The sequence below is a fragment of the Pantherophis guttatus genome, chromosome 8 (genome assembly GCF_059756535.1).
Source record: "Pantherophis guttatus breed Tessera chromosome 8, ASM5975653v1, whole genome shotgun sequence".
In the NCBI taxonomy this organism is placed as follows: Eukaryota; Metazoa; Chordata; class Lepidosauria; order Squamata; family Colubridae; genus Pantherophis; species Pantherophis guttatus.
In genome coordinates, this window is record NC_142070.1 from 71,308,412 (window position 1) to 71,335,683 (window position 27,272).

Here is a 27,272-nt window from a genome sequence, read left to right on the forward strand (position 1 = left end):
TTTAAGAAGGAAAAACATAATCCACACTTTCAGAGCTAGACTCTATTTGCAATACCAGAATCAGATGAAACATCAGGAAATAGCTATTCAATGTATATTATCTACAAAAGGAAAAGAAAATTGAACATATATTAATTGAAATAAATCGATCAGCATCAAATTGGAAGGGATCTTGGAGGTCTTCTAGTCCAACCTCCTGCTCAAACAGGAGACCTTATACCCGTGATGGCGAACCTATGGCACGCGTGCCCAAAGTGGCACGCGAAGTCTTGTCACCCAGCACACACGGCCTTGCCTGTTTGTCTTCTGGGTTTCTGGTGCAAATGCGCACATGACGATCAGCTGTCCTTTGCGTGTGCACGCCGGCCAGCTGATTGTCAGGTGCGCATGCGCGCTAGAACCCGGAAGTTTGGCTTTTCCAGAGTGTGATCCCTTCGTGCGTGCGGCAGTGCCGAAAACCGGCCTGCGCATGTACGCCAGCCAGCTGATCTAGCATGCGCGCTAGAACCTGGAAGTTCAGCTTTTCCAGAGCGCAGCCCTGATGAGCGCACACATGCGCAACATTTCCACACAACCTTTTCAGCACTCGGTGCTGAAACGTTTCGCCAGCACTGCCTTATACCAGTTCAGACAAGTGACTGTCCAGTCTCTTCTTAAAAACCTCCAGTGATAAAGCACTTGCAACTTCTGAAGGCAAGCTGTTCCACTGGTTAATTATCCTCACTGTTGGAAAGTTTCTCTTTAATTCCAAATTTGCTTTGCTCTCGCCTTGATTAATTTCCATCGTTTCTTGTCCTGCCCTCTGGGGCTTTGGAAAATAAATTGTACCCCTCTTCTTTGTGGAAACCCCTCAAATACTGGAATACTGCTAACATGCTACCCCTTCTTTTCTTTAGACTGGCCATACCCAATTCCTGCAATCATTCTTCATGTGTTTTTGTCTCCAGGCCCTTAATCACCTTAGTTGATCTTCTTTGCACGTTTTCCAAAGTCTCAACATCTTTTTTGTAATGTGGTAACCAAACCTGGATGCAGTATTCCAGGTGTGGTCTTACTAAGGATTTATAAAGTGGTACTAACATTTCTCTACTGCCTGTTACTTCCTTGCTACTTTTATCCATGAATTTTTCTTAGGCTCTTTCTGAGTTTGTTAAAATCAGCTCTTTTAAAGTTTAAGACACTGGTTGGATTATATTCTATTGCTTGTGTTAGCATTATATTAAATTTCAATATGACGTGGTTACTTTTGCCCAAGGTGCCGGCAACTTCAACTCCTATCACTTCTTCTCTATTAGTAAGAATTAGGTCCAGTATAGCTTTTCCTCTATTTATCTACCTTTGGATGACAAAATTGACAGCTAAATTCAATCTCCCACTTCCTGCAGAGTTTGTCTCCCATTTGTATCAGGGTAAAGTCTCCCATTGCTACTGTGGTATGTTTCCTACATTCATTTGTTAATTGATTAGCAAAGAGTTCATCTATTTCTTCTGCTTGGTTAAGTGGTCTGTAGTATATATATACTACTATAACAATGTCATTTTTTTCTCTTTTATATTGACTCATATGGATTCTAGGAGATTTTCATCCTTGGTTTTGTATACTTCTGTAGAGATGTGGTGATTTTTTATATATAATGCAACTCCACCTCCTCTTTTGTTAGGTCTGTTTCTTCTGAATAGTTTGTATCCTTCCATCAGTACATTCCAGTCATAAATTTCATCCCACCAGGTTTCAGTAATGGCAACTATATCATATCTGCCTTCAAGAACTAATACTTCAAGTTCACCTTGTTTGTTTCTTAAATTTATGAGAAACATGCTTCAAGTTAAACTGTGCAAGCATTCTTAGAATAAGAAAAGGGGGTTATAATTACCAAATTCTTCCTTCTACTATAGCTCTCACTGCATCATCATCATCATCATCATCATCATCATCATTATTATTATTATTATTATTATTATTATTATTATTATTTAAATTTAAATTTATTTACCGCCCTACTCCCGAAGGACTCAGGGCGGTGAACAGCCAAAAGATAAAATACACATAGTAAAAAAGTTAAAAAAACCATTTAAAATACATTAAATACTTTGGCCCAAAACAAATTTAAAACACCCCAATTTATAAGGCAAATTTAAAAAGCAATTTAAAAAGGGAAGTTAGGCCAGGCCAGCCTGCTGGAATAAAAATGTTTTGAGGGCACGGCGGAAAGTGCGCAGATCCGGGATCCTCCGTATCTACGGGGAGAGCTCGTTCCAAATGGCAGGTGCCCCCACAGAGAAGGCTCTCCCCCTGGGAGCCGCCAATCGACATTGTTTGACCGACGGCACCCTGAGAAGCCCCTCTCTATGGGAGCGTACTGGTCGGTGAGAGGCTACTGGTGGCAGAAGGTGGTCTCGTAGATACCCCGGTCCTAAGCCATGTAAATTGTTTTCTCTTCCCCGAAATATTGACAATACAAATGGAAAATTTTTCTTGTATTTACTTCAGTAATCCCCTCAGTTGACTTCCATTTTCTTGTACTAAAGAGGTTTTGAAAGTTATAAAATATTTATTTTTAAAAAGTATATGGATATCTTAATCAAATAACTCTGGGCAGCTAACAAAGCATAAAATAAAAAATACATAGAAATAGATAAAAAATACATTCCAAATAAAAATAATCAACTCTTTGATTGGCACAGAACAAATGCACAAACTGGGCTTTAATAATATTTTCGGCCCTAAAGCCCAAGGAAACAAAACAAAAACAGAAAAAGAATACTATATTCAGCACCAATACATTGCACTTTCCACATGACATCTTGTAATTTACAAACTGCAGCCAGATACCTTTCACAGAAGGATGTATGATTTGAGTACCATTTAAATAAATGAGCTCTTCAGCAGATGGTACACAAATTCATTTTCAAGGCAGGAAAGCTGATTGCCGTAGCTCAGATAATAGTACTATCTTTTAAAAATTACACTAGCCCTCAAATTCCCCATAATCAAGGCACATCAATACATACTGTAATTGGAATGCAGAACATGAATGTCATCTTCATCTAAAGTCTGTCCTAACGAAAACAAACTGATGCGCCTCATTTTCAATAGTTTCGGAGAATTTTCACAGACCGTACTTCCAACATCTGACGTGACAGAAGGCACAATTTTTTTAAAGAAATCCATGCTTGAGTTTTACCATTCCTAGCACATGGATTAAAGTCTTCCGTTTAATGGCCACAAGCAGAAGTCCAGATGCTTGTGCAAACTTCCTTGAAGAACATTTACAAGCCGGTCTGTTTGTGCTACTTTACATAATGATGTCATACTAAACTTGGGTGGTGCGCAGTTCAAACACCAGCAAGCGAACGACTGAGAAAAGTTTAAAGATGTACATTTTAACAAACTAAAGCAGCCCAGTCATTAGAAATACTCTTGAGACTGTGAACTGTGAACATAAACCAATAAAAATAACGGAATGATAATTTAAAGAACATAAAACATACAACATGCATACATATAAAATATGTTTCTACCTAATTAGCTGGAAGTTTTAGTTTTATCTTGTAAGGGAGGAGTATACTTCTGCACTCGAAAGATAAGAGTTATCACTGTGAAATGTTTGTGGCCCTTATGAATATAGTTACCAAGTTTTCCAATACTCTATGCTAAGTATCCATTCAGTTTATAACACAAATTAAGTTATAAAAGGGCTGTCAATAAATGGCAATTTAAGTCACAGCATTTTATACAAGGTATTTTCTCTAATATTGCATCTTTTATATATTATTCATAGAGAAGATTAGAAAGCATGTTTGTAACTTGCTGAATGAGCTGAATTCTGACATACATACCATTACATAGGAGGATCAAATCTTAGCCAAGACATAATCACTAGTTAGACATATTTGTATGAATATTTCACTTATTTTCTTTCCAGATAAATCTTTAACCTTACATTTAACTCTTTTCATGAGTAAAAGTAATATGAAACATAGCAAGATAGAAGTAGGTAGTTCATATTTTTGCTCTTCATGAGTCTTTTAAGAAGTGTTTGAAGTGAGAAAAAAGTTTACTGTAAGACTGCTTGTTCTGAAAAAGCATATGACAAAAGTTAATCAGTTTTAATAGTGGAATGTTTTGTACAAATATGATGTTGAAGATATGCTGCTGAATGAAACAAAAATAGTACGTGATGAAAATAAACCTCATGGAAAATAAAAAGAAAGTTCAGGAAATGGTTCAACATTAAGCAGAGAACTGTGATGTTACCTTGTGATTAATGTATTTATGGATAAATTTATAGGGGCAGCTTGTGGTGAAGTCAGAGATATGATGGTTGAGGTCATGCCCTTTTGTGTGCTTTAATTTATGCTGCAAAGGATTCAGATGATTTGCAATGACTATGAAGCTGCACAATGCAACAAGGAGTTTGGCTCTAAAATTAAAGTGTCAAGATTAAGGTAGCTGTTGCGTTTGTGAAGTAACAAAGTGAATTGTTCCAAGTTATTCCTAAATGAAAAAACTTAGACCAAGCACATCAATGGAAACATTTAAAGGTGTACAAATGCTGGTAGAAATGTAAAGGGATAATACGTAACCTTCTTCAAGGAATCAATATTTGTGAAGACATATGAAAATGGGAGAGAACATGCTTCTGCTCATTTTGTGATGAAAGCGATAGTTGGGTATGGCAATAAAAAAAGAAGCTGACTGCAATGGGAATGGATTGCTTAAGAAGTATAGCAAGAAGAAACAGATCAAGAACGGGAAATCAATGTGGACTGGATGCTAGAGTGACCAGAACAAATGTCACATACAGAAAATGAATAACACAATCTTTGGGTAAACTAGGTTTAACTACATTTCTCTTTCTTATCTAGTCATGTCTTTAATTTCTGTGACTTATTATTTCTTATATAATTGCTTTTATTTGTTTACAGGTCTTCTAGGCCTTGTTTTCTGCATTTACTCCAGTGCAGTATAGTGGTTATGAATGTAAGTTTGCCAACTTCAAAATTTAAGTAAAATATTTTCAGAACAAAAATTTGTTGAACATAAGGCTAATTATACTGCTTAAAGTTACATGTCTTTTTGCATTTTATCAGGACAGAAATTCAGAGAGATATTCAATTCAAAATATCTAATGAAGTCAAGAATTATACATATACTGGTATTTACATGAGAAGGAAGCAGAAAGAGACGTCCGACTTTGGGTTTATATACTTGAATCTAGTTACTCCAACTAAGAGCTTATGCAAGTAGAAAACTGTTTTAGCATTCAGTTTATTCACAGATCATCAACAGTTTGTCCATGAAAAATTCAGCAATACCACCCAGAAAAGTAAGTTTTGTGCTATATAATGGATTCAATAAAATGTGACAAGAGACTGTTTCTTAGGTAAGGGCTGAAGGGGAGAGGTGGGAACTAGAATAGCTAGAACCAGAGAGAACCACTGTGTGAACACTGGGCATGTACATTCCAACCTCAAAGCTAGGAAAGAAAAAACCAAAAATATTTTGATTTGAAAAGACTTGAGCATTAAAACCTGGAGATGACATAGACAGCTTTTGTGTCATGCAGTAGGAAGGTCATCTATACAGTACCTGTATGGCTTCTTATATACAATAAAGGAGTTTATCTAGCAGTGTCAGGTATGTGACACTTCTGCTTTTATCTAGCTCCTCACAGAGGGCAGGTTTCTGGAAAAACAGAGATTTATGGTTGCCCCTAACTTGAGGTCTTGCCCACTGGTACTTGTAAAAAGCAGCACTGCTTAGGCAATAATGAGGCTTTATAGCAGAGGTCCTCAAACTTTTTAAACAGGGCGATTCAGTCCCTCAGACTGTTGGGGGGGGGGAGCGCGAACTGGCTGGGTGGGCGTAGCTACGTGGTCATGTGACTGGGTGGGCATGGCTAGATGGTCATGTGACTGGGTGGGCGTGGCCAATTTAACAGTCCATTTTTTTGCCTTTCTCCTTCCTAAGCTCGTTTAAATTGTTTTCAAAGACTTTTAATTTAAAGCAGTACTTTACAAGCCCAGAGCTGCTTTTCAAGGCTGCACCCCCCACTCCCTCCCCTATTCAAACATGGACCCTGGTTCACATGACTGTAAAAAAGACTTTTAATTTAAAGCCGTACTTTACAAGCCCAGAGCTGCTTTTCAAGCTGCACCAGCGAGATCACCCCTCAGCTGGCCTTCCAGCTGGTTCGCTGGAAGATAAGGCCCACGGTGAGGGGCGGGGTAGTTTCCAAACACTTTGTGCAAAACTCTTGAATCAAGAAAAATGCTATCACACATAGTGGCATCTTCATTTTAAAACTTATATTGTTGGAAAGAAGAGGGAGGGTCCTGTAACATACAGCTGACCACTGATGTTGTCTGTGCTCTTTTATATTGCCCTTCCAGAATAAACTATCTTTGGCAAATCCCAAATTAACAATAAGAACTGGATGATAACAGAATAACAGAATTGGAAGGGAGATCTTCCAGTCCAACCCTCTGCACAAGCAGGAGACCCTGTACCATTCTGGACAAATGGCTGAAATGATGAAAAGCTATAGGTGCTCAGAGCTCAACTCTGGCTTCCTGATGGGCACATAAACTCCTTTTGTTGGAAAACCATAATGGGAAATTTCTAGTTTAGTTTGTGCCTAAAGGTAAAGGTTCCTCTCGCACATATGTGCTAGTCGTTCCCGACTCTAGGGGGCAGTGCTTATCTCCATTTCAAAGCCGAAGAGCCAGCGCTGTCCGAAGATGTCTCTGTGGTCATGTGGCTGGCATGACTAAACGCCAAAGGCGCACGGAACGTTGTTACCTTCCCACCAAAGATGGTCCCTATTTTTCTACTTGCATTTTTTACATGCTTTCGAACTGCTAGGTTGGCAGAAGCTCACCCCGTTACGCAGCCTAGAGATTCAAACCACTGAACTGCCGACCTTCCAACTGACAAGCTCAGTGTCTTAGCCACTGAGCCACCACATCCCTAGTTTGTGCCTAGCACGTAACATTTCCAGTCAATCTTTATATCCGGATCAGAGCAAACACAGATGCCACTCAATACAGCTAAAAAAAAATACAGCTAGATGTTTATTTATTAAACATTAGCAAAGTTCACAACAGAGTTAAACTGGCAAACTGGAATAAAAAACCAGGCCAAAACAGAAAAAGAAACATGAGCCTCACCATCCCAAAAGAGAATGGCTTTAACCCTTTTATGTACGTAGCATAAAGTTATATCTTTAATCTTTTGTGTAAATAGCAGTAGAAGAATAGAAATGGAAAATGGAATTCCAGGTGGTCTCTCCTCTAATATATAGCATGAAAAAAGTATTTAGGGGAGATGGATGATGTGTTCAACAATGGAGACAATAGTTTTCTTGTCTGATTATCTCTCTATGCCCATCCCCTTCCCACAAGCAGGTAAAAATCTTTTATTAGGAAAAAGTGAACTATCACAGTAATGACAATATTTTGAGTTGTCAAGAGCTCTCAAATTATATGGATTTAATTCAAGCATGGGATGCAGGAAAAACAAAGTTAAAACTGAACAAAATATTTTGGTCATGTGATTTACATTTCACTTCTTTGTGGCATTGTAGACTCTGGCCGGATCCCTGCTGCTTGTATGCCAGTTATCCTCTTTAAGAACAAAAATGATCTAGCAACTACTCCAAACAATCCTCTTGTCACACAGAGTTAAATTTTTTGAGAATTTTTTTTCTAATAATTGAAATCAGTATCAACCAGTGCAGTTTTGTCAAAAGTTTCAACACTTCCGACACCATTTTTGCAGCTTGCATACTTATGGGAAGCATAGACAAAATAAGTCATTAAATCTGGTTTTCCTCAACTAGAAAAAGATTTTGACTATGTTTCACATAACCTTAAAGTATTCGCTATGTGACCACGGTATCCCCAAGCTAAATATAACGTGAATCTGGATTTTAATACTGGTATTATGTGCCACCAGCCTTTCTGACAGTGTTCCTGTGAAGGTTGAATTTATGTTATCACTCTTGCTATTCATTCTCTTCATGGATACCATCATGCAAATGTCTGCATCACAGTGCATCCTGCTGTACACTGACGATATCCTGCTTGTGGCTACTACCAGAGAAGAACTACAGCACTGTGCCCAGACATGGAATGACCAAATTAGCCAATCTAATCTACGCTGCAATATCAAGAAGATTTGAGTTTCTAAGATTAGTCCCAGTACCTACAGCATCCAGGTCAGCTATGAAGTTCTAGTGAAGACAAATTCCTTTTGTTATTACAATCAATCAAATATTTATTATGGTCATAGGCTGGAAAAGGAGAATGGAATACAAACTATAATTTTAAAGAAGGTAAAAGTGATTTGCTTTTAACAAACCCATGTTGGCTTCTAGTAATCCCTTTGCTCGCTCCTAGGTGTTTGCAAATTCACTACTGCTTGCTTATCTTTTCCAGAATGTTTTTTCAGATATTGGTCTTTTATTCAGAGATTGGCCTGTAGTTTCCTGGATACATTTTTTGAAGGTTGGAACTACATCAGCTCTTTTCCAATCCTCTGGTGCTCCAGGAGCTTTGAAATATTGTTCAGTGGTTCTGAGATCATTTATGCCAGCTCCTTCAGAACCCTGGGATGTAATCCATCTGGTCCTCATGATTTACCATTTCCTTGCCTATTTTTACTTGCATTCCTATCCTGTCTTCTACTGTTTTTGATAGGTTGTACTATTTCCTCCCCCCTCCTTTTGGGTAAAGACAGATGCAAAGAATGAATTAAGCAGTGCTGCTTTCTCCTCATTACTTGTCATCTCCTTGCCATCTTCTCCCATTAGTGGATCAACCACTTCCTTGATTTTTTTCTTATTTCTTACATATTGAAAGAAGCAGTTTAAAACTACTGTTATTTTTGGGGATTTGTTGCATTTGTACAAATTTAGAAGTCTGGTGGGGAAAATCGCTGTTTGAAATCTAAGAATGCACGTTTTGCATTTTTTGAGCTGGGCACGTAGTGTTACTTAGGATCCCATCTGCAAAGTGACTGTCATTAATGAGGTAGTGCATGTGAAAATGAATGCAACGTAAGTGCATAGAAGATCACTGGCATACTCTGCGATAGGTGTATGCCAATTCACCTAAAATCAATAATCCACCAGTAGCACTGTACAGTGCTGAATGCAGACCACCCACCAAAAGTGCTGAGTACCCTTTACATGCCATGGAGATGTGGATGCTTGTTTGGTCATTAGTTTTTTTTTTCCCTTTCTTTACCAAGTTATTTTCTATGACCACTTTTACCTGTACTGCATATATCAAGTATTAAAAAATCAGACCCAGATGTGCAGAGTTTGAGCGAACTGTATTATCTTCTGCCTATAATACAGGAATCTCTCCAGTCTGGCAGCCTACTCCTGGGAACAATTAGATATGGTTCCAAGAAAGTCAGGGGTGGGTGAGTCTCTGCCTTTTGTAGTTGCACAGTGACTCTAGGCTAGCCATGCACTTGATCCCTTCTTCCTACCAGGCTGGATGCTTCCAGCATCATAACTAACACTGATGGCAAATGCCCACACAGAAAACCAAAGCAAAGGTGGCAGGACACGATTAACACAAACATGAAAACCATCTCATTTTAGACTGTAATTTCAAGGAGTAAACACCATTTTCAAAGACCAGATGTGTCTCCGAGCTTGATGAAAAGCACAGATCATTGGACAGAGTTTGTAGCAGTAAAGAGTGATTAATTTTAAGGAATAGATCATTCATAAAGTAGTATATTAGCATTTGGGGAGAATTAGGACCTTTAAAAACTAGTATTACCGGCATGTATGAAGGGTTTCTCTTTAAGTTTGAAGAAAAGTAGCTATTAATTTGCATATATTCCTAAATTTAGGTAGAGTCCGTTTGGATTTGGGACTTAAGCTTCTGTAACAAAATCTCATATCTATTATGTATTTGTTTTGCCATTGACTTTTGTTTACTAAGCTTCATAATACTGCATTTTCTTAATTCTTGAATGGAAACTTTGCGGTATCCTAAGTTCGCTGAATAGGCTTGTGTTTCTTATTTAAAGTCTACACTCAGCACAATGGCGTTAGATCCAGTGCTAAGTAAGGACATTGCTTTATCAGCACAAAAATACAAATTTTTATCAGGTTAAACTCAGGTGACATTTGTTACATTTCAGTACTATATATAGCCTTTTTTAGCAATTGGTAAAAAATTTAATAGAATTTCAAAGATGCTGTAACATGGAATTACTGTCCTAGAATTTATTGTAAAATATAGCCTTAGCATTCTCGATATGTTGCAATGTAGATATTTTTTTCTTTCTCAGGTATCCTATTATGTGGTCAGAAACAGCAAAAAAAACAAAACAAAAACCACCCTTAACCCATTAGCACCAAATGGTACCACTAGTGACTTGTGATTGATGGTTAATCTGTTCTTACTTGTGTGTACGTGGGTGTACGTGGGTGGGTGTGTACACAAAATGTACATTCAAATGCCCTGACCTCTATGCACCCATTGCTGTTGCTTTAATACTGTATGTGAAAATAGTTTCTAGTGTCTGGAAAAAGGTTCCTCCCCTCTATAGAATTAATTAAACTAATTAATTAGTTTGCAATTGCAATCACAAACTGGGAACTGCTGTTAAATCTGTTATCAGAAAACTATAAATATATTGTAGAGAGAATCAAACCTCATGATGGAAATTTATCTTGAGAATATAATTGCCACACCAGCATGTTCTGAAAGATAAAGGGAATTTTCTAAACAAATTTAAAACGGAGAAATATAAACTGTCATTACTTCAACAGAAAGGGGCATATAATTAAAATATAATGCAGTTTACAGAAGTAAGGCCCATACAACAGAGAGAGATGAGATCAATGTATTCAAAAAAAAATATGTCTGCACAGGAATTGCAAAACCAACAAAATACAGGCAAAGTGCTTTTGTTAGTAAATAAATTCTCACTTAAAATTGGACATGATTTTGAATTGGAAAAGAAACCAATTCTTGCTGGATAGTGATATCAGTAAAAAAGATGTGTTTATAAGTGTTGATGAACCTTACCAGGACAAAATTAATTTAGTTATTGGATATTGATTGACATACAAGGAAAAGGCAGCAGTGAACTAAAATACCTGATAAATCATAATGAAAACAGAAATGTATTTCAATAAGTGAATCATCTATCTGAATTGGATGCAAATTACCTAAGTTTATGTTACTTTAAGCGTTGTGTTGTAAAATGCTGCTGAAAAATGAACTTTGGACTGTTGGAAAGGACCATGTAATAAAACTAATGGAAAAACACAATGAATCTAATTTGCTAGCGCTTATGCAATCTAAAACAAACAAGGTAGCAGGATGCATGCATAATAATCCTATAAATGGCAAGATTTTATCATAGATGTCATGTCATGAAAATAAAAAATGAGAATTTAGCAATTGGACTAAAAGTTTGTCCTTGCATGACACGAAGGGAATTAAAATATGATTGTTATTGTTGTCTCCAAGATGTTCCAGCCAGGCTGTTCAGTAAATTGTTGCATCTTTTCAATTTTGCAGCTGTTTTTCCCAGGTGTTGTCAGAAGGTTAATGATCTGTACAATGTTACCCTCAGATACTCCAGAAAGTTATTGCACTGTAAAACATGGCTCCAGCACCTGGTAATTTGCATATCTATTGCTGAGGTCGAATCATGGCTACCTCTGTTTTTGTTAAACTTGGTTGGAGGCGCTGTTTTTTGAACTAGTCATCCAGCACCTAAAGATCTTGAAAAAGGATGTCCTCTGCATCATTGAAGTTGATCCTTTGGGCTGTGAGATTGATATCACTGGCATAAATAAATATCCAAGAAACAGGTTCAGGCAGGTCATGGAAGTATAAATTAAAAACTGCAGGGGATAGCGCCAGCACCCCTAAGTCTAAAGAACGCTTCTTGCAACATTGTTTGGTAGGTTCAAGCTTGCAGCTGGTGAAATGGATTGCCAAATTTGCTGTAAAAGTGATGGAAAAAAGGACAAAGTTGGTGCAGCAGAATGTGGTAGATTGCAGGAAAGATCACTTGATTTAATAATGTAATTCTAATAGTAGTTTTAAGACTGATTGGGTAGATGCAGGGCTGACATTGTAATATAATTTTAATCATATTTAATTTGTATCTTAAATTATTGTATTCTATTCTGATTTCATTCTAGATTGTATTTTACTCTAATTTTATTTTAAATCGTGTTTTATTCCTATTCCAATTTCATTTTAAAATGTTTCTACCAAACTTTTGTAATAATTGTTTCTGGAGTGCTGCACTTTGATATGGCCCAAGGGCTAATCAATAAATAAAGATTGATTGCAGGGGATAGCACTGATATTTGGGGTAGTCCATTATTCAATTTATGATATCTGCTTCTGTCAAGTGAATAGCCTGTCAGGCTATTCAAGTGTGAAAACTTGAAATAGCCTGTAACTCAGCATTTTGTCAATCAAGAGAATGCCGTTGTGACAAGGTATAACCTTGATTAGTTTCAGGAGATGACCTTCTCTCCAGAAAAGTCTGTCAAGAGGTCAAGAAAGAGACATTTTTCATTTTCTTTTGGAATCCATTCTCCAGGCAGGAAGTTAATGCAAGGACTTCATCACTGCAATCAAGTTTGGGACTGAGTTCAGCTTGTTCTACTTGAATTGCAGGTTTCTAGGGCTATTCTGTTAAGTGAAACATTAAGTGAAACACATGGTTTTCAAGCAAATCCGGTTTCCCCCATTGATTTTGCTTTTCAGAAGCCGGGTATAAGTTCACAAACGGTAATCACATGATGCTGAGATGCACCAGCCATCCTAAATACATGCCGATTGCCAATTCCCAAATCAAGATCATATGACTTAACTGGCCACTATAACGGTCATATGTGTGAGGAACAATCTTAAGTCACTTTTTTCAACATCACTGTAACCTTTGAATGGTCACTCAAGGAATGGTCATGAATTGAGGACCATCTGTATTACGATGCATTGAGTATATATTTTTTGACAAAAATTGTTGCTGTATGTAAGTTGCTAGGCTGACATCTTCTGGTAATAGGTTGTAACACCTCAGAGTAAAAGAAACATTCTGAAGGAGATAATTTACAAGTGCCAATTCTAATACAGCAATTAAGCCTGTATAAGGCCTGCCTCACACATTTTGCTGTCAATTGCCCATTTTGTGTACGGCCTGGCAATAATTTGTTCCATCAGATGCCCAATTCTGGAAATTCAAAGCTTCAATTTTCTAGCTTAGAAATATTTTAATAGATATAATATTTTAATTTGTTTAAAATCAAAATGGGAAAAAAAATTCCATCAAAATGATGATATTATATTCAACGATACTACTGAACTATGCCTTTTTCTTTTAAGGGCACAGAATTTTATTTTTCACCAGAACAGTGATAACATATAAAAGAAAGCTAGATTTCTACTGAGGGATAAACATTAACAGCAGCCTGGAAGGCTTTGAAAAAGACACTGAACGTTAGCCAACTTTTTGTCCTGCTATTAAGTTCAAAACCATCCTGAACAGCCTCATTCCAATCAGGACTCATGCTGAGATCAAAGCAGAGATCTACAAGGTATCCACTGGAATTGTGCAGGGCTTCATATTTAAACAGAAGAACGGATGAGTGTGTGCACATAGGGCTTATCAACAACATCTTATATCAAATGCAACTTTCCCAGGGAATATGCTGTTGCACAGGGCATTCACGTGGTTCTTTACAACATGAAGCTGCTTTAAGGAGCTGCTGATAGGTGCTATTGAAACATTTCAGCCACACCTCCGTCCCATGAAGTATCTTTTTGCTTTCACTCTGATGTGGCGAACAGTATGTACAGAGATACAACATGAAAAGTAAGCATATTGCATAGCAAAGTTATCAAGTAAGGCCATTTCACAGAGCTCTTAACCCTGGTGGTATACAATAAAAGAAACACGGGTAAAGTCTTGGTACATGAATAAAGAGGTTTACAGTGTAAATTAAGCATAAAAAGGGCACTGGTCTTACCTGACACGCCTGTTCTCAGTGACCTGCAGGAGAATCCAAGCGTGGGTTGACTTCTGTCTATCCGCCCAGAGACTAAGTTGTTAGTTTCTTGACGACACCTCCTCTGCTCGACTGAGCCCCAGTTTTTCGACAAAGGCGTAGCTGTCCAGTAGAAGTAGTACAGTGATGATGGAGACCACCCTTGTACCCCCGGACCAGAACAGTCACCAGCGTGGGTTTGGATTCTCCCGCAGCGCACTGAGAAGAGGCATGTCAGGTAAGACCAACACTCTTTCTCCAGTGCGCTGCTTGGAGAATCCAAGCGTGGTACATACCCAAGCTTAAAGTTCTAGGGGCGGGAAACGGACTGGTCCCGAGTCCCCAAAGTGGAATGAACTAGCTGAAGCACTTTCCGTCCGAAGGACGCCTCAGCCGAGGCATAAATGTCCAGCTTGTAGTGGCGGATAAAGGGCGACGGAGAGGACCAAGTGGCTGCCCTGCAAATATCCACAATGGATGCTTATATTGCCCATGCGGCCATTGAGGCCGCACTCCTGGTGGAATGAGCAGTTAGCCGCCCGGGTAAAGGTCTGGCCTTAAGCTCATAGGCCTTTGCAATACATGCCTTCAACCAACAGCCTACAGTGGAGGGGGACACCTTCCTACCCATGGAAGAAGGCTGGAATGAGACAAACAGGGATTCCGTTTTCTTAAAGGACTCTGTTCTTTTGATGTATCTGCGGAGAGCCCTCCTGACGTCCAAGGTGTGCCATCTTTCTTCCAGGGGGTGATTAGGTCCCGGGCAGAAATCAGGCAAAATGATCTCCTGGACCCTATGGAACCAGGAGTTCACCTTGGGCATAAAGGAGGGGTCCAACTGCAGAACAACCCTGTCCGAATGGAAGATGCAAGGATCCCCTCGCACCGATAGGGCCGCTAATTCAGATATCCTCTTGGCTGAGGTAATGGCCACGAGGAAGGCGACCTTAAGGGTCAAGAATCGGAGGCTGGTGGTCCTAAACGGTTCAAAAAGCGTAAACATGAGTACCTGTAATACTAAGCTAAGGTCCCAGGTGAGGTACCTATGTACCACAGGGGGCTTCAGTTTAGCAGCCCCCTTGAGAAAGCTGCACACCCTTGGATGTTGAGTGAGGGGTTGCCGATTCTCACGTCACTACTGTGGACAAAGCCGTCACCTGCTGATGGAGGGTGTTGGGAGACAACCCTTTGTCCAGCCCCTCTTTAGAAAGTCCAGGATCTCCGGGACCGATGCCGAGGCGGGGTCGATGTGTCCCTTGGAGCACCATTGACAGAATGCCTTCCAGGTTGCATTATAAATTTGATTTGTCGAAGGCCGTCTGGAAGCCTGAATAGTCTGTATCACCTTCCTGGAGAATTTATCCTTCCTCAACTCAGTGGCTCAACTGGAGCCACTGAGGCTTCAGATGGAGCATGACCCCCTGGCTGAGAGAAATCCTGTCCTGGGAAATCCTCCAGGGATAAATACTGAAAGGCTGACCAGATCTGCATACCAGGGGTGACTGGGCCAATGAGGGGTGAAAAGAAGGACCTCCGCCCTCTCTTCTAACACCTTCCTGATTACCCTCGAGATGAGGGGAAGAGGAGGGAAGGCATAGAGCAGTCCCTGATGCCAAAGGCTGCAGAGACCATTGACCCCTTCCGCCCCTGGTGTTGCAAACCGGGAAAAGAACCTCGGCAACTGGGTGTTCGTTGATGGGCAAACAAATCCACGATCGGATGGCCGAACCTCTCGGACAGTTCTTTGAAAAGGTCCGGATGCAGGCGCCACTCAGAATGGTTCATGGTCCTCCTGCTCAGCCAATCCGCCTGCACATTTGTCGATCCTATATGTGCTCTGCTCTGATGGACAGGTCAGGCTGCAAAGAGCAGGAAAAAACTGCCTCTGCAAGAGAGACAGTTGGGGCCTTGTCAGCCTGTGCCTGCTGCTGGGCTTTGGAGAAATGTTTCTCCAGTGCCTTGTGGTTTCAAAGCAGAAGAAGCCCTCTTGGGCAGAGGGGTCTTAGATCTGCCCTTCTCTTTAGCACCCTTTTTTTGCTATTTTATACAGCTCCCCCTCTGTTGTGTTATTTAACATAATGAAGTCAAGGAAAAGGACCAGATCCTTTACTGACCTGGCTCCCCAACCTTCTTTGAAACAATCCAAGATTGAGGACTTTGCTTTAACTCGACCTCCCTGTTTGGAAACTCTAGCTCCCTTTTGTCTGACTGCTGCTGGTCGTCGTGATCCTCCGTTGGCTGAGGGTGTTGTCCCCCGAGTTAAGAACAAAGGCTCTCCAAAAACTACAGTCTCCACTCAACCTTTAAATGAGCCTACCCTTATTGAACTTTTGGCCCAGCAATGTTTCTTGGTTGCAGAAACAATAGCGAGCATAGTCACAGCTTGATAAATAATAAGTACTTAAACTGCCTAGTTTCCTGGGTTACTGGTGGTTGCCCTGGATTGACTGCTCGGCAGCCTGATGCAGTGATAGGGCCCTCCCTGTTGGGCCCCAGCGAAAGTACTGGTCGGTGTGGCCCTGCCAATCGGTTGGCAGTTGCCCTGGTGCTCCTGGGACTAGAGTCCTCTGCCCTGTGTGGCCTTGGGGAACGTTGCATGACCGTTAACCGGGGATAGGAATCGCTCCGCCATTTTGGAGACCGCTCAGTTTATACAGACCAGTCTGGTAGTCTTCTGTCCAGTGCTGGTCACTTTGGCAGGCAAAAGGGTGGTGGCGGTCACATCTGGCCAGGCAGGGAGGGCCAGCACACCCCACAATGGCTGGGGAAGCCAAGGCGCAAAAAGTGACAATGCTGCTGCACCGGAATCCTTGCCGCAACTTGAAGGCAATCAAAATGGTGCAAGAGTGGGAAATCCGGCTCTCCAAGCACCACATGGGAAAACTCCCAAGTCCTCGGAATTTGCCCCGGCGAACCGGTCAGTGACTCCAGAGCCGCCTTGAGGTCTAGGGAGCTGAGCAGATGGTGGCTGTTGTGCCGGCGGACTGGGGGAACCAGCACACACACTGGCGGCAAGTAAAGCGGCGGAGCCAGGTGCCCAAGATAACTGGAGGATCCCCGATGGTCGGGTTAAACTCCGGACTACTGCCCTGTCTATGTCCTTGAGGCAGTAGTGGTCATGCTGGGTGGACCAGGGAGACCAGCGCACCCACTGGCAGCTTTGGTGCTGCTATGGCAGCCTAAAGCCGCAAAGCAGTAAATAATCCCCTTTGAACCTACACCTGTAAGATTCAGCTCTCGGGTGCAAGTTGGTTAGAGAATCCAAACTGAGAACGCTTCTAGCTCATATCTGAGTTGTCAGAGTAAAACTTTCATGTCTCTCTAGACTAGACTGAGTCAAAAAACTGGCCGAGCAGAGGAGGCATGACCAAGAAATTCTAACAACTCAAGTCTCTGGACAGATAGACAGAAGTCAACCCACGCTTGGATTCTCCAAGCAGCGCACTGGAGAATAATTATATTTAAATATTCATTACTTCAAGTTACATGCAAATTTTTAAAGAAATCTCATATTTGCTTTCCTTTCAATTAATCTGTTTTGTTTAGTGGTGGGATGCAACCCAAATGAGGGTTGCCACAATCCTGTGGGTAAATTTTGTCCAAGCAAGATGCAGGACATGATGAATTGAAGTGAACTGATTTGACATCAATGGCCGAATCAGACTATGATGAGTACAGATAGTCCTTGACAAACAACATTTCATTTAGTGACCGTTCAAAGTTACATCCTCATTTAAAACTTTAAAACGTGACTTATGACCATTTTCACACTTATGACCATTGCAGCATCTTCACCATCACATGATCAAAATTCCGATGCTTGGCAACTGACTGACTTTACAGTGCTCTGGGGTCATGTGATCCCCTTTTACGACCTTCTGACAAGCAAAGTCAAAGGGGAAGCCAGATTCACTTAACGACCGTGCTACTAATTTAACAACCACAGCAATTCACTTAACAACAGTGGCAAGAAAAGTTGTAAAATGGGGCAAAACTCACTTACCAAATATCTTACTTAGCAACATAAATTTTGGGCTCAATTGTGGTCGTAAGTTGAGGACTAGCTGTGAGACTTTTACTACCTTTGAGATTCATCTCTTCCTTCTGCCTCTTTTTAACTCTCAGCATCTGACCCATCCCTTTCCTGTAGGCTCACAGGAGCTTTGTCCAAATATGTTTGTGTCACAATACAAATACACTTCCCTGTGTATTAAGACTGTTATTAAGGATTATAACTGTGCTATGTCGAAAGTCTGGCTTCAGTATGTAAAGAAGACAAGGAGACAATTGAGCAATTCTTTGAAGTAGCTGTGCCACAACAATGAAATATTCAGGTGATAATTGTTGCAGTTTATTTGAAAACTCTGAAAAAAAACTGTACTTTAAAAAAAGAGTAATATAAGCTGCAATCAGACATTCCAGCCAAAAAAATTGTTTCGTATCAGAAGCCTTATGTTGCTTGGAATACTGCAAAGCAAACGAAAGTGCTTAGTACTAGTGAGGACCTGGTAAACCCAGAAAGTATCCACTTGATGCTCTCGATGAATTTATAAAAAAATAATTATCAAATGGATCTGTTCATACATGACTACAATTAAAACATGACTTAAGATACAGCTTTTCAAATAGGCTGTCAAATTCATTCAAAACTGGATCGTGGTTATAAAGCAGAGTTAATGTTTCCGGGGCCCCAGCTAGTTACCAGATATCTTAGCAGTAAATAATTAGCAATGCATGAGAAACAAGTTCTCAATTAAGACTTATACTTTGGTTTTTTTTTCTACTCATAGCAAATGAAACCAGTAAAGACATAAAGAGGAAACCAGCTTCCTCTAAGGCTAAGCTGAACAAGCCTTTGATCCTGCCTACGGCATCTCCAGTTTGCCCAGTCAGATTTCACTTCAGAACTTCAATACAGTTCATTGGTTGTTTTTGCTAAACTTTCTCTGCCTTCCTTTTGTGAATGAAATAGGTTTAACAGATTCCGGTCATGTCACTTGTTTTCTATCAACCCTATTCTAGCATGGGGTGGGGTTTTTTTGGTCAATAAAAGCAAGGAGCTTACCCAAACTACTACAATTCACAATTGTGTATAGTCCAATCTGTATCTATGTCAAGTAATATGGCCTTTTAAAAACATCTTCTCTAATAAAGGCATTAGTACATTTCCTGTAAAGGTTACTTATCAATATCTAAGAGCTTACTATAAATGTACCGTAGTCCTAAATCATAGCACAAATAAGGTTAGATAAGTTTCAAATTTGCAAGTTACCCCATCCAATTAGTTGTATTCCACCCAAAACCTCAGTTTCGGAATAACCACAACTTGTCACCTTGTTCAAACATTAAACTGTGTTTAACCATTTACTGTCAGCCATAATAGTATACCATTGTAAATAAGGCTGCTTCCGTTAGTTAGGGATAAGATTTCCTACAGGTTAAGCCATTACAAGCAGCATGAAATCAAACACAGCTGTGCAACTTACATCAGAATAAAGAAATGGGAAAATCTGAACCCAAATCCTACTGTGGCTTCTCTTCAAAGTTAATTATTCAAAGGTTTTTGTTAGAAAGCAAGAATCTGGCAATAAAGAGGTACTTTAAAGGGCAAGAGAAGGGCGAATTAAATTACACAACCGTCATAGGAAATGCACAAATTTGAAGTTTAAAATGTATCATCTGCAGTTCTTCTGTACAACCCTTTGGATCTGCAGCCAAAAAGCTACTCTGGAGAGGCATGCATACACTGCACCCATCAACACCACCTTCAAAAAAATACCCTCATATTTTCCAGTTTCATACAAGTAGCTGCCTGATCATGGGTGGTCTCTGAATTAAGAAATCACCAACATAATCACTCATGTCTTAGTCACCTCCCGACTGGACTATTGCAACATGTTCTACCTGAGGCTACCTTTGAAGAATATCCACAACCTTCAATTGGCTCAGAATGTGGTGGTACTGTTCTGGGAGTTCCTCATTATACCCAACTGACATCCCTACTGTCCAAGGTGCAATGGTTCTCATTAGGCTTCTGGGTGGAATTCAAGGTAATTATCACCAATAAAGTCTCTTGTGGCATAGGACTGGGTTCTTTGCAAGATTGCTCGCTTCCTAGAATATATACCTTCCCTCACTGAGGCAATGTCATCTTATGGAACCTCAGAGGCATTTTTGGGTGGCAGCCCCCGTTTTTGGAACAAGCTGCCTTCTGATATATGATTGGTCCTGATCCAGCAGGCCTTAAGGCTGTCAAAACTGAGCTCTTTTCCCAAGACTTGGAGCTGGGTGACTGGAGTCTCAATTTGTCGCAGTATATTTTAGACTAGTTGCCATTTTATTACTTTAGTTGGTTTTTAAAAGTAGAATAATTTTTGTAGATCATTTTTATACCATCCAGTGTCACCTTGTAAATAAACAAAAACAGCAAACTTACATGTGCTCCAAAGCATAATATCACCTCCAGTTCCTCATGCATATATTTTCCTGGCTTTATGCAGCTATCAAGCAATCCCATGAAAGATTCTTTAAGGAAAAACTGCCGGTTCGAACATGTATGTTTAGGCACACCTTGAAATACCTTTTCAGCAGAGAAATGTAAGAGGCATCAAATCCTATCCAGAACTAAAGACATGCATAATAATAACTCAGCCATTCAGTTAAATTATAAATGGAAGCTCTCTTAGTGAATTTCTTGATATTTATCTAACCCAAAAGGTAACAAGCTATGGATAACTGCAACAAGCCTATTTTTATCAGAAGCTGTGTTTCCTAGAAAATAATTCAAATGATGTGAATTGAGCAAAGAGTATATGTGTATTTCTGAGATTTATATGGCTACTATCTTATGTACATTACTCTAGGTACATCACACCACCAACAATAAAAACATAGAAAATATAGAATAAGAGTTGTAAGGGACCTCGGAGGTCTTCTGGTCCTATCCCCTGCTCAAGCAGGAGATCCTATACCATTCCAAATGGCTGTCCAATCTCTTTTTTAAAAAATCCAGTAATGGAGCATCACAATTTATGGAGGTAAGCCATTCCACTGATTAATTAATTATTTTCACTGCCAGAAAATTTCTCCTTAGTTCTAGATTGGATGAATCCTTGATTAAGTTTTCATCCCTTACTTCTTGTCCTGCCCTCAGGTGCCTTGGGAAATAAATTGTGTGACAAATATTGAAAGATGCTATCATGTCTCCCCTAGTCCTTCTTTTCGTTAAACTAGACATATCCAGTTCCTGCAACTATTCTTCATATGTTTTAGCCTCCAGCCCCCTAATCATCTTTGTTGCTCTTCTCTGCACTTTTTCTGAGTCTCAACATCTTTTTTGTATTGTGGTGACCAAAACTGGGCACTGTATTCTAAGTGTGGTTTTGCCAAGACAGTATAAAGCGGTACTAAGACATCCCTCTGTGGATGCAGCCTAGAACTGGCTTTTTTGGGAGATGCAGCACACTGCTGGCTCGTATTTAAATAGTTGTCCATTAGGATATTTAGATCCCTCTCACAGTTACTGTTGTTGAGCCACATAACACCTATTTTATACCTGTGCATTTGTGTTTTCTTGCCTAAGGGTAAAACCTTTCTCATCACTGAATTGCATTTTGTTGGTTACGGTCCATGAGGTGGGATGAGGGTTTTCCACAGGGCAGAAAGGCATGCTCCCCAGGTCCTGCAACATTTAACAGAAGTGGCCTGAAGCATGTCCATCCTATCCAATATAGTAAGGAGGACAGAACCCTCAGGGAGAGACCTGGACAACCTGGCCTCATGCATGTAGGGATTTAAAAATGATAACCAGCATTTTGAATTGTACCTGGAAAGAAACTGGGAGTCAGGGTAGTTTGCGCAGCAGTAGTGTAATATGGACAGCACTTTTTTTCACTCAATACTAATGCATTAATTGTAATACAAAGATCTAACCCTGGACTTCCTGTTTTTGTTTTTAAAGAACTAAAGGGAAAGGAATGTAATCAGATAACAGTGTTCAATGAAGAAAATGACTTCATCTCTCAAATGATGTCACCGCCGAACAAATATTCAATTGTTGAGAAACAGGACAAGGACAGAAAAATAGCCATGTTTCCCAATCAAAGTGTTTTAACAGCAGATGAAAGGGAGCAAGTTCAAAGAAGAAAAAGTGAATAACTCTACTACCTTGACAAAGCTGCCCCAATTTCTCATTTCTTTTTAAGGCACTGAGAATACAACAAAAACAAGTATTCTTGTATCTTACATATTCCTACATCCTATGGGCTGTATTCATTAGGAAAATGCTAAATAAGTACTTACAATAACTAAAATCTGTCACTCATTAACTTTCTAAAACCTCATACTTACTGATGACAGTAACTACTGCTTGAAATAAACTGTACCTGGTGAGAGGCCAGTTCTCATGTTACAATCCTGTCTTATTGCAGCTCCATTCTGGCAAGAAATAGAACAGCAATTAAAGGTACAATCTTTTACACATTTGTGTTCCATTGTAACTAGACACATTATTTAATAGACTAGAATCCATTTACATCATAGTTTTGCTCTTGACTGAAAACATTTCCAATCTATTGTTGGGATTAGAGATACATACAAGGTATATTAGATTTTTAAAAGCAAAATAAAGTTTAGATTAATTGACCCGATAGTGCAAGTCTAAAAAATTGGGGAGGGTGAGGGACATATTAGGTTCTACATTCTTATTATGATTTTGGGCTTTAGAGAGTGCAAGGGCCATAGTTAATGACATCATGATAAAAAAAAATTCAGGACCCTTTTTCCCTTTCTGATGTATAGCATGTTTACAGAAAATAGATTCATTAAACAGTACTGAAACTTCTACATTTGTTTAACAAAAGCGAGCAACTGAATTTCACCACCATAATCCGGGGCTATTTTGATAGTTGCAAAATAGGGTCTGAGACTGCATGCAGATTCAGGTTCACAATCCTGCTATCACATTAAAAAAAATCTGTATTTAACATATGTAATACTAGCACCATATTCAATTTCACTTAACTCAGTTTCTTAATACTCTTTTAGACAGGCAATTCTAAATCTCTCTCTAAAGAGCATTTTCTTCCTACTTATTCCTGCTAGTTTGCATTATAAAAGGATTATATCCAAAGAAAACTTATAATGCTTAAGGGTTTGCTTTTCTAATATTAAATATTACATTTCAGAAATGATTTACTTTGATATTCCTTACTAGGGGTTCGCTAGTTTTTAAAAAATCTTACAGCTTCCTCTCTCTTCAGAACAATAAACAATTAACTAGCAAACTATGTTAACAACCTTTTACAAAGCTCAACATGTAGGACAGATTCATCTACGGTATTTATTCATCTGTGTTCCATGGAACTTTCAGAAAGATCTCCTCATATGCAGTTCATTTTCTTGCATAAGACTGCAACAAATCAGGGTGAACAGAAATAATTTTCATCCATTAGCAATGTGCCTCGAAGCAACAGCAACTGGATTCAAGACAAACAGGATTAGAGAGAGATAGGTATTTAAGATTTCTGGGTAATGTTTCTAAGATAAAAGCTTGCCTTTTACAGACATTTGTTTTTAAGTTCTTTCATTTCTCCAAAGTAAACAGTGCTGGGATCAAGACCTCATAAGGAGACTTCCAATTTTTCTTTCCCATCCACCCTTCCTATTAAGGATAGTTTTCTACCCTGTTATGCATTCTAATGTTTTTGCCAGGAAACACAGAAGCTGAATGTTCTCTCTTTTCAAAAGCAAAGAAAGAATTACAAAAAGCAAAACACTCTGAAATCAATTCATAGAAGCAGACTCGGAATGCAAAACTTTTCATTTTTCTTCAGGTTCAACTATAATCCAATGTAGTCTTAAACAATTTTCTCAATAGTGTGTATATTTAAGTCTGCAGCTAATTCTATAAGCGGTATCATAAATTAAAACTTGGCTTGCCTTGTTCTTCAGGTGAATAATTCTAGTTAGATTTTGAGCAAACAACAACTCTGGCTGTTTTTCACAGCTGAAGCAAAACCTAATTCCCAACAAAGAGGACTATTATCTATCTCCAAAAAAAGAGCTGAAAGAAATCTATCCATAAAATTGCTGGCCACAACATATACTAAGGCTGTCCATGCTTCTGATTCAGTTTCAGAAAATGTTCTTTGGAATATAACACCTATCTGTAATTCTTTAAAGCAGTCATATCTTTTCCAGGAATTGCATGACAGATGGAGAAAAGGCATATTTTCATGTGTTATTAAAAAGATCCCCTGAACTCTTCCTAGTTCTTCCTAAAGTTGGCCTTAAACATCAGTCTTTACAAAGACTACTTTCCCAAGTCTCAAAAAACAACCCTCTGCCCCTGTAAGTACTGCGCCTGTTTTCCTCCATGGACATCATAGTATTTGATAATTGCTTTCCCAATATTAATTTAAAACTCAGAAGCTTTTTCTGAATGCAAACTTTTATCAGACTAATGCAGAAACCTTTAGGCAGACATTGAGTTAACAACATATGATAGTCTTAAAATCCACCAACAAATCTGCATGTGTGGTAGCTCTATCCACCATAGTGATGGTGCTAGTGGATGTGAAATGAGGCCTATAGAATCTGTAATTAAGAAGATGGTACCTTTTGTCTTCACCAAGGTTTTGAATTTTTGGATCCCAAGTTTACAGCCATGGCCAGCAATTCTTTATTCTATACTTCTTGAGGATGGTTGAGAATAGTCTCAAAAACAGATTACTCATCAGTTCTTACTGAATTCCTATCAAGATTATAATATACAAATATGGAATATTTTAATAAGTTTACATCATAATTAAAAATTAAAAGTAATAATTGGAACAAATTAACTATTAAATCCTGACAGAAGAAATTTTACTATCTTCCTAAACGCAGGAAAACTATGTGTCAAATGTGACTCCCTAGGAAGTACATGCCAGAGCCTGAGAGCCAAAGAGTAGAAGGCCCATTCCTATGTACTCAAGAATTACACTGTAATGTTCATATAATATTGAAATTGGGGTCACTGTAAGTAGATATCTTAACTGTACTTTTTCAGAAGATTGCCCTATACCCAGGGCAATCTTGATAGCTACCATAAGTCTATTTTCTGTCAAGCTCAGCAGCTTTGGTTCTCATCTGGTTTATTTCAAAAAAGATAATTAGCATAAGCTCAGAGTAAGCCATACTCTTATTTCAGTTGAATAGAACAGCTAAAATTAGGCTCCTTATTTCCTTCTTTTCATGGGCACAAATTGGGAAATTACGTTCTAAATTTATTTCCTCCAGGGATCTTCAGGAATGCACTTGTAACATACCAAGTGATAGAGAAGGAACTTCAAAGTAAAATAACTGCTTGTTCCCTTAGAAAGTGGAATTCAGAGACATTTAAAACAGGCGGGAAAATAAAGTTCTACACTTAACAATTTTGGGCAAACTGAGGACCACAAAAGGGGCGAGGTCATATCATGTAGTCAGGTCTAAGTGTGAGGGAGTTCTGAAATTTTAGAGGTGTTATTTTGATGTTTTCCTTATTGTGATATTGTGTTAGCTAGAACATACACTTTTTATATTTTCTATCTTTAAGGGAAAAATAGGGTTTTTTTTAAAACACACACCGTTTGCTCTCAATTTTAAGGTTTTGTTGTTATACGCAACACACATATATGCATAAATAAACCACTCTTCAAATGTATGTAGGATTTTATAGAATGTTCCAGAGAAAGGTTTGGAATACTAAATTACTGGTCCTTTACAATCCATTCTATAAATGGAAGTTTAGTATAATCTCTTAGGACTAATGGAAGGAATTCCTCCATTTTGGAAGGGTTGGCATAGGGATTTTTCCCTTTCCAAAGGAATAGTTCTGTCAGTCTCCAGTAGAGTTCCTGTAAGAATTACATATGTTGGGTTGGTAGGTAGGATATCCTTGCTCTCTAACCTTCTATGAAAATTCGCAGTAATAAAGTATCTATTCATAGTAATATAATAATAGACATTCTACAGTAGTAGATGTAATTGAAGGTAAGAAAATACTTAAGGAAAACTAACAATTTCTGGGCCACCCGAGATGAATCTATAATTGAATTATGACCTCAGAAGTCAGGTTTATGTAAGAATGCAATAAAACTGACAAATGAAAAGTTTTCATGGTTAATCTGGTTAAAGATTATATTGAATTTATTTAGAGAACTGTAAAAAAAGTATTAATTAAAACCTATTTTCTATTTATTATTTTAAAGGTAGCTTTAATTTAATTAATCAGATTGGTCACTTTATTTTATTGATAGATCAAATTTATAGCCATGTCACAGGAAGTCACTCTGAGTAGCATACATTTTCTTAAAAAGCAAGTCATCTGTCCTCAGTCCTACTTAATGCAATCTAGCAATTGTATTTAGCAAAGGGCTCATCTGTTTTCTTTCCATTTAGGCAGTGCACAAAGAACACAAAACTGCAACAGGCCTCCTTAGATTTTCAGGGATTACTCTAGGGACCATTTAGTTCATCTTTTCACATACTACAGAATATTATTTATTTTGGATTCAAACAGTGCTATAGATATAAATATATAAACAGATATAACAGATATATATATAAATAAATATATAAACAGATATATTTAATTTTATTTTCAAAATGTGCTAACAGTGATCAATCAGAAAGATACACTGGATCACAGTTCAAATTCCATGGCATACATGTTTATTTGAATTGTGCCTCAGTTTTTAACTAAATGTATGTATGTATGTATATATGTATATGTGTATGTGTCTGTCTGTCTGTCTGTCTGTCTGTCTGTCTATCTATCTAATTTGTAGTACTTGCTTTAATTACTTAAACTGCAATGAACCTCCTTCTCTAATCCTCTTTTCTATTAGGAGATAAAATCACAATCATATTTAAAACATAGTAATTTTACCCTGGAGGCCCCTCAAGCATTTTTGACTGTTTATAACAATTCAGGTTTCAACATGCAACAACAGGATTTACATCTTATTTAGTTTTAAGGAAACAAAACCAGAATACTGTTATTATAAAAAGGCTAAGATATAAACAAAACTATACTCAAAACACTTTTACAAGCATTCTGATATAAGAAATAACTGATTTCCTTTTCACAGTAAACAATGGGAAGCCATTAAACATGGGAAACTGACTCCCTCTTAATCATCCTCCACATTTTATGCACAATTGATTTTACTTCCTGATTGGGAATATTCAGAAAACAAG

At 38.6% G+C, this 27,272-nt stretch overlaps 1 protein-coding gene across 13 annotated transcripts in view; it reads right to left on the reverse strand.

Annotated features, from left to right (window-relative positions):
- The window catches only part of FRYL (FRY like transcription coactivator), a 171,041-nt gene that overhangs the window by 133,579 nt on the left and 10,190 nt on the right, over positions 1-27,272 (reverse strand). For 2 of the 13 annotated variants that reach the window (XM_087875304.1, XM_060690834.2), the window contains exon 1: positions 3,013-3,267. The exons of the other annotated variants lie outside the window; for them this stretch is intronic. In XM_087875304.1, the coding sequence (XP_087731430.1) occupies positions 3,013-3,172 (160 nt within the window). In that variant the 5' untranslated portion in view covers positions 3,173-3,267. Of the gene's footprint in view, positions 1-3,012; positions 3,268-27,272 lie in introns of those variants that run through there. 13 annotated transcript variants of the gene reach the window in all.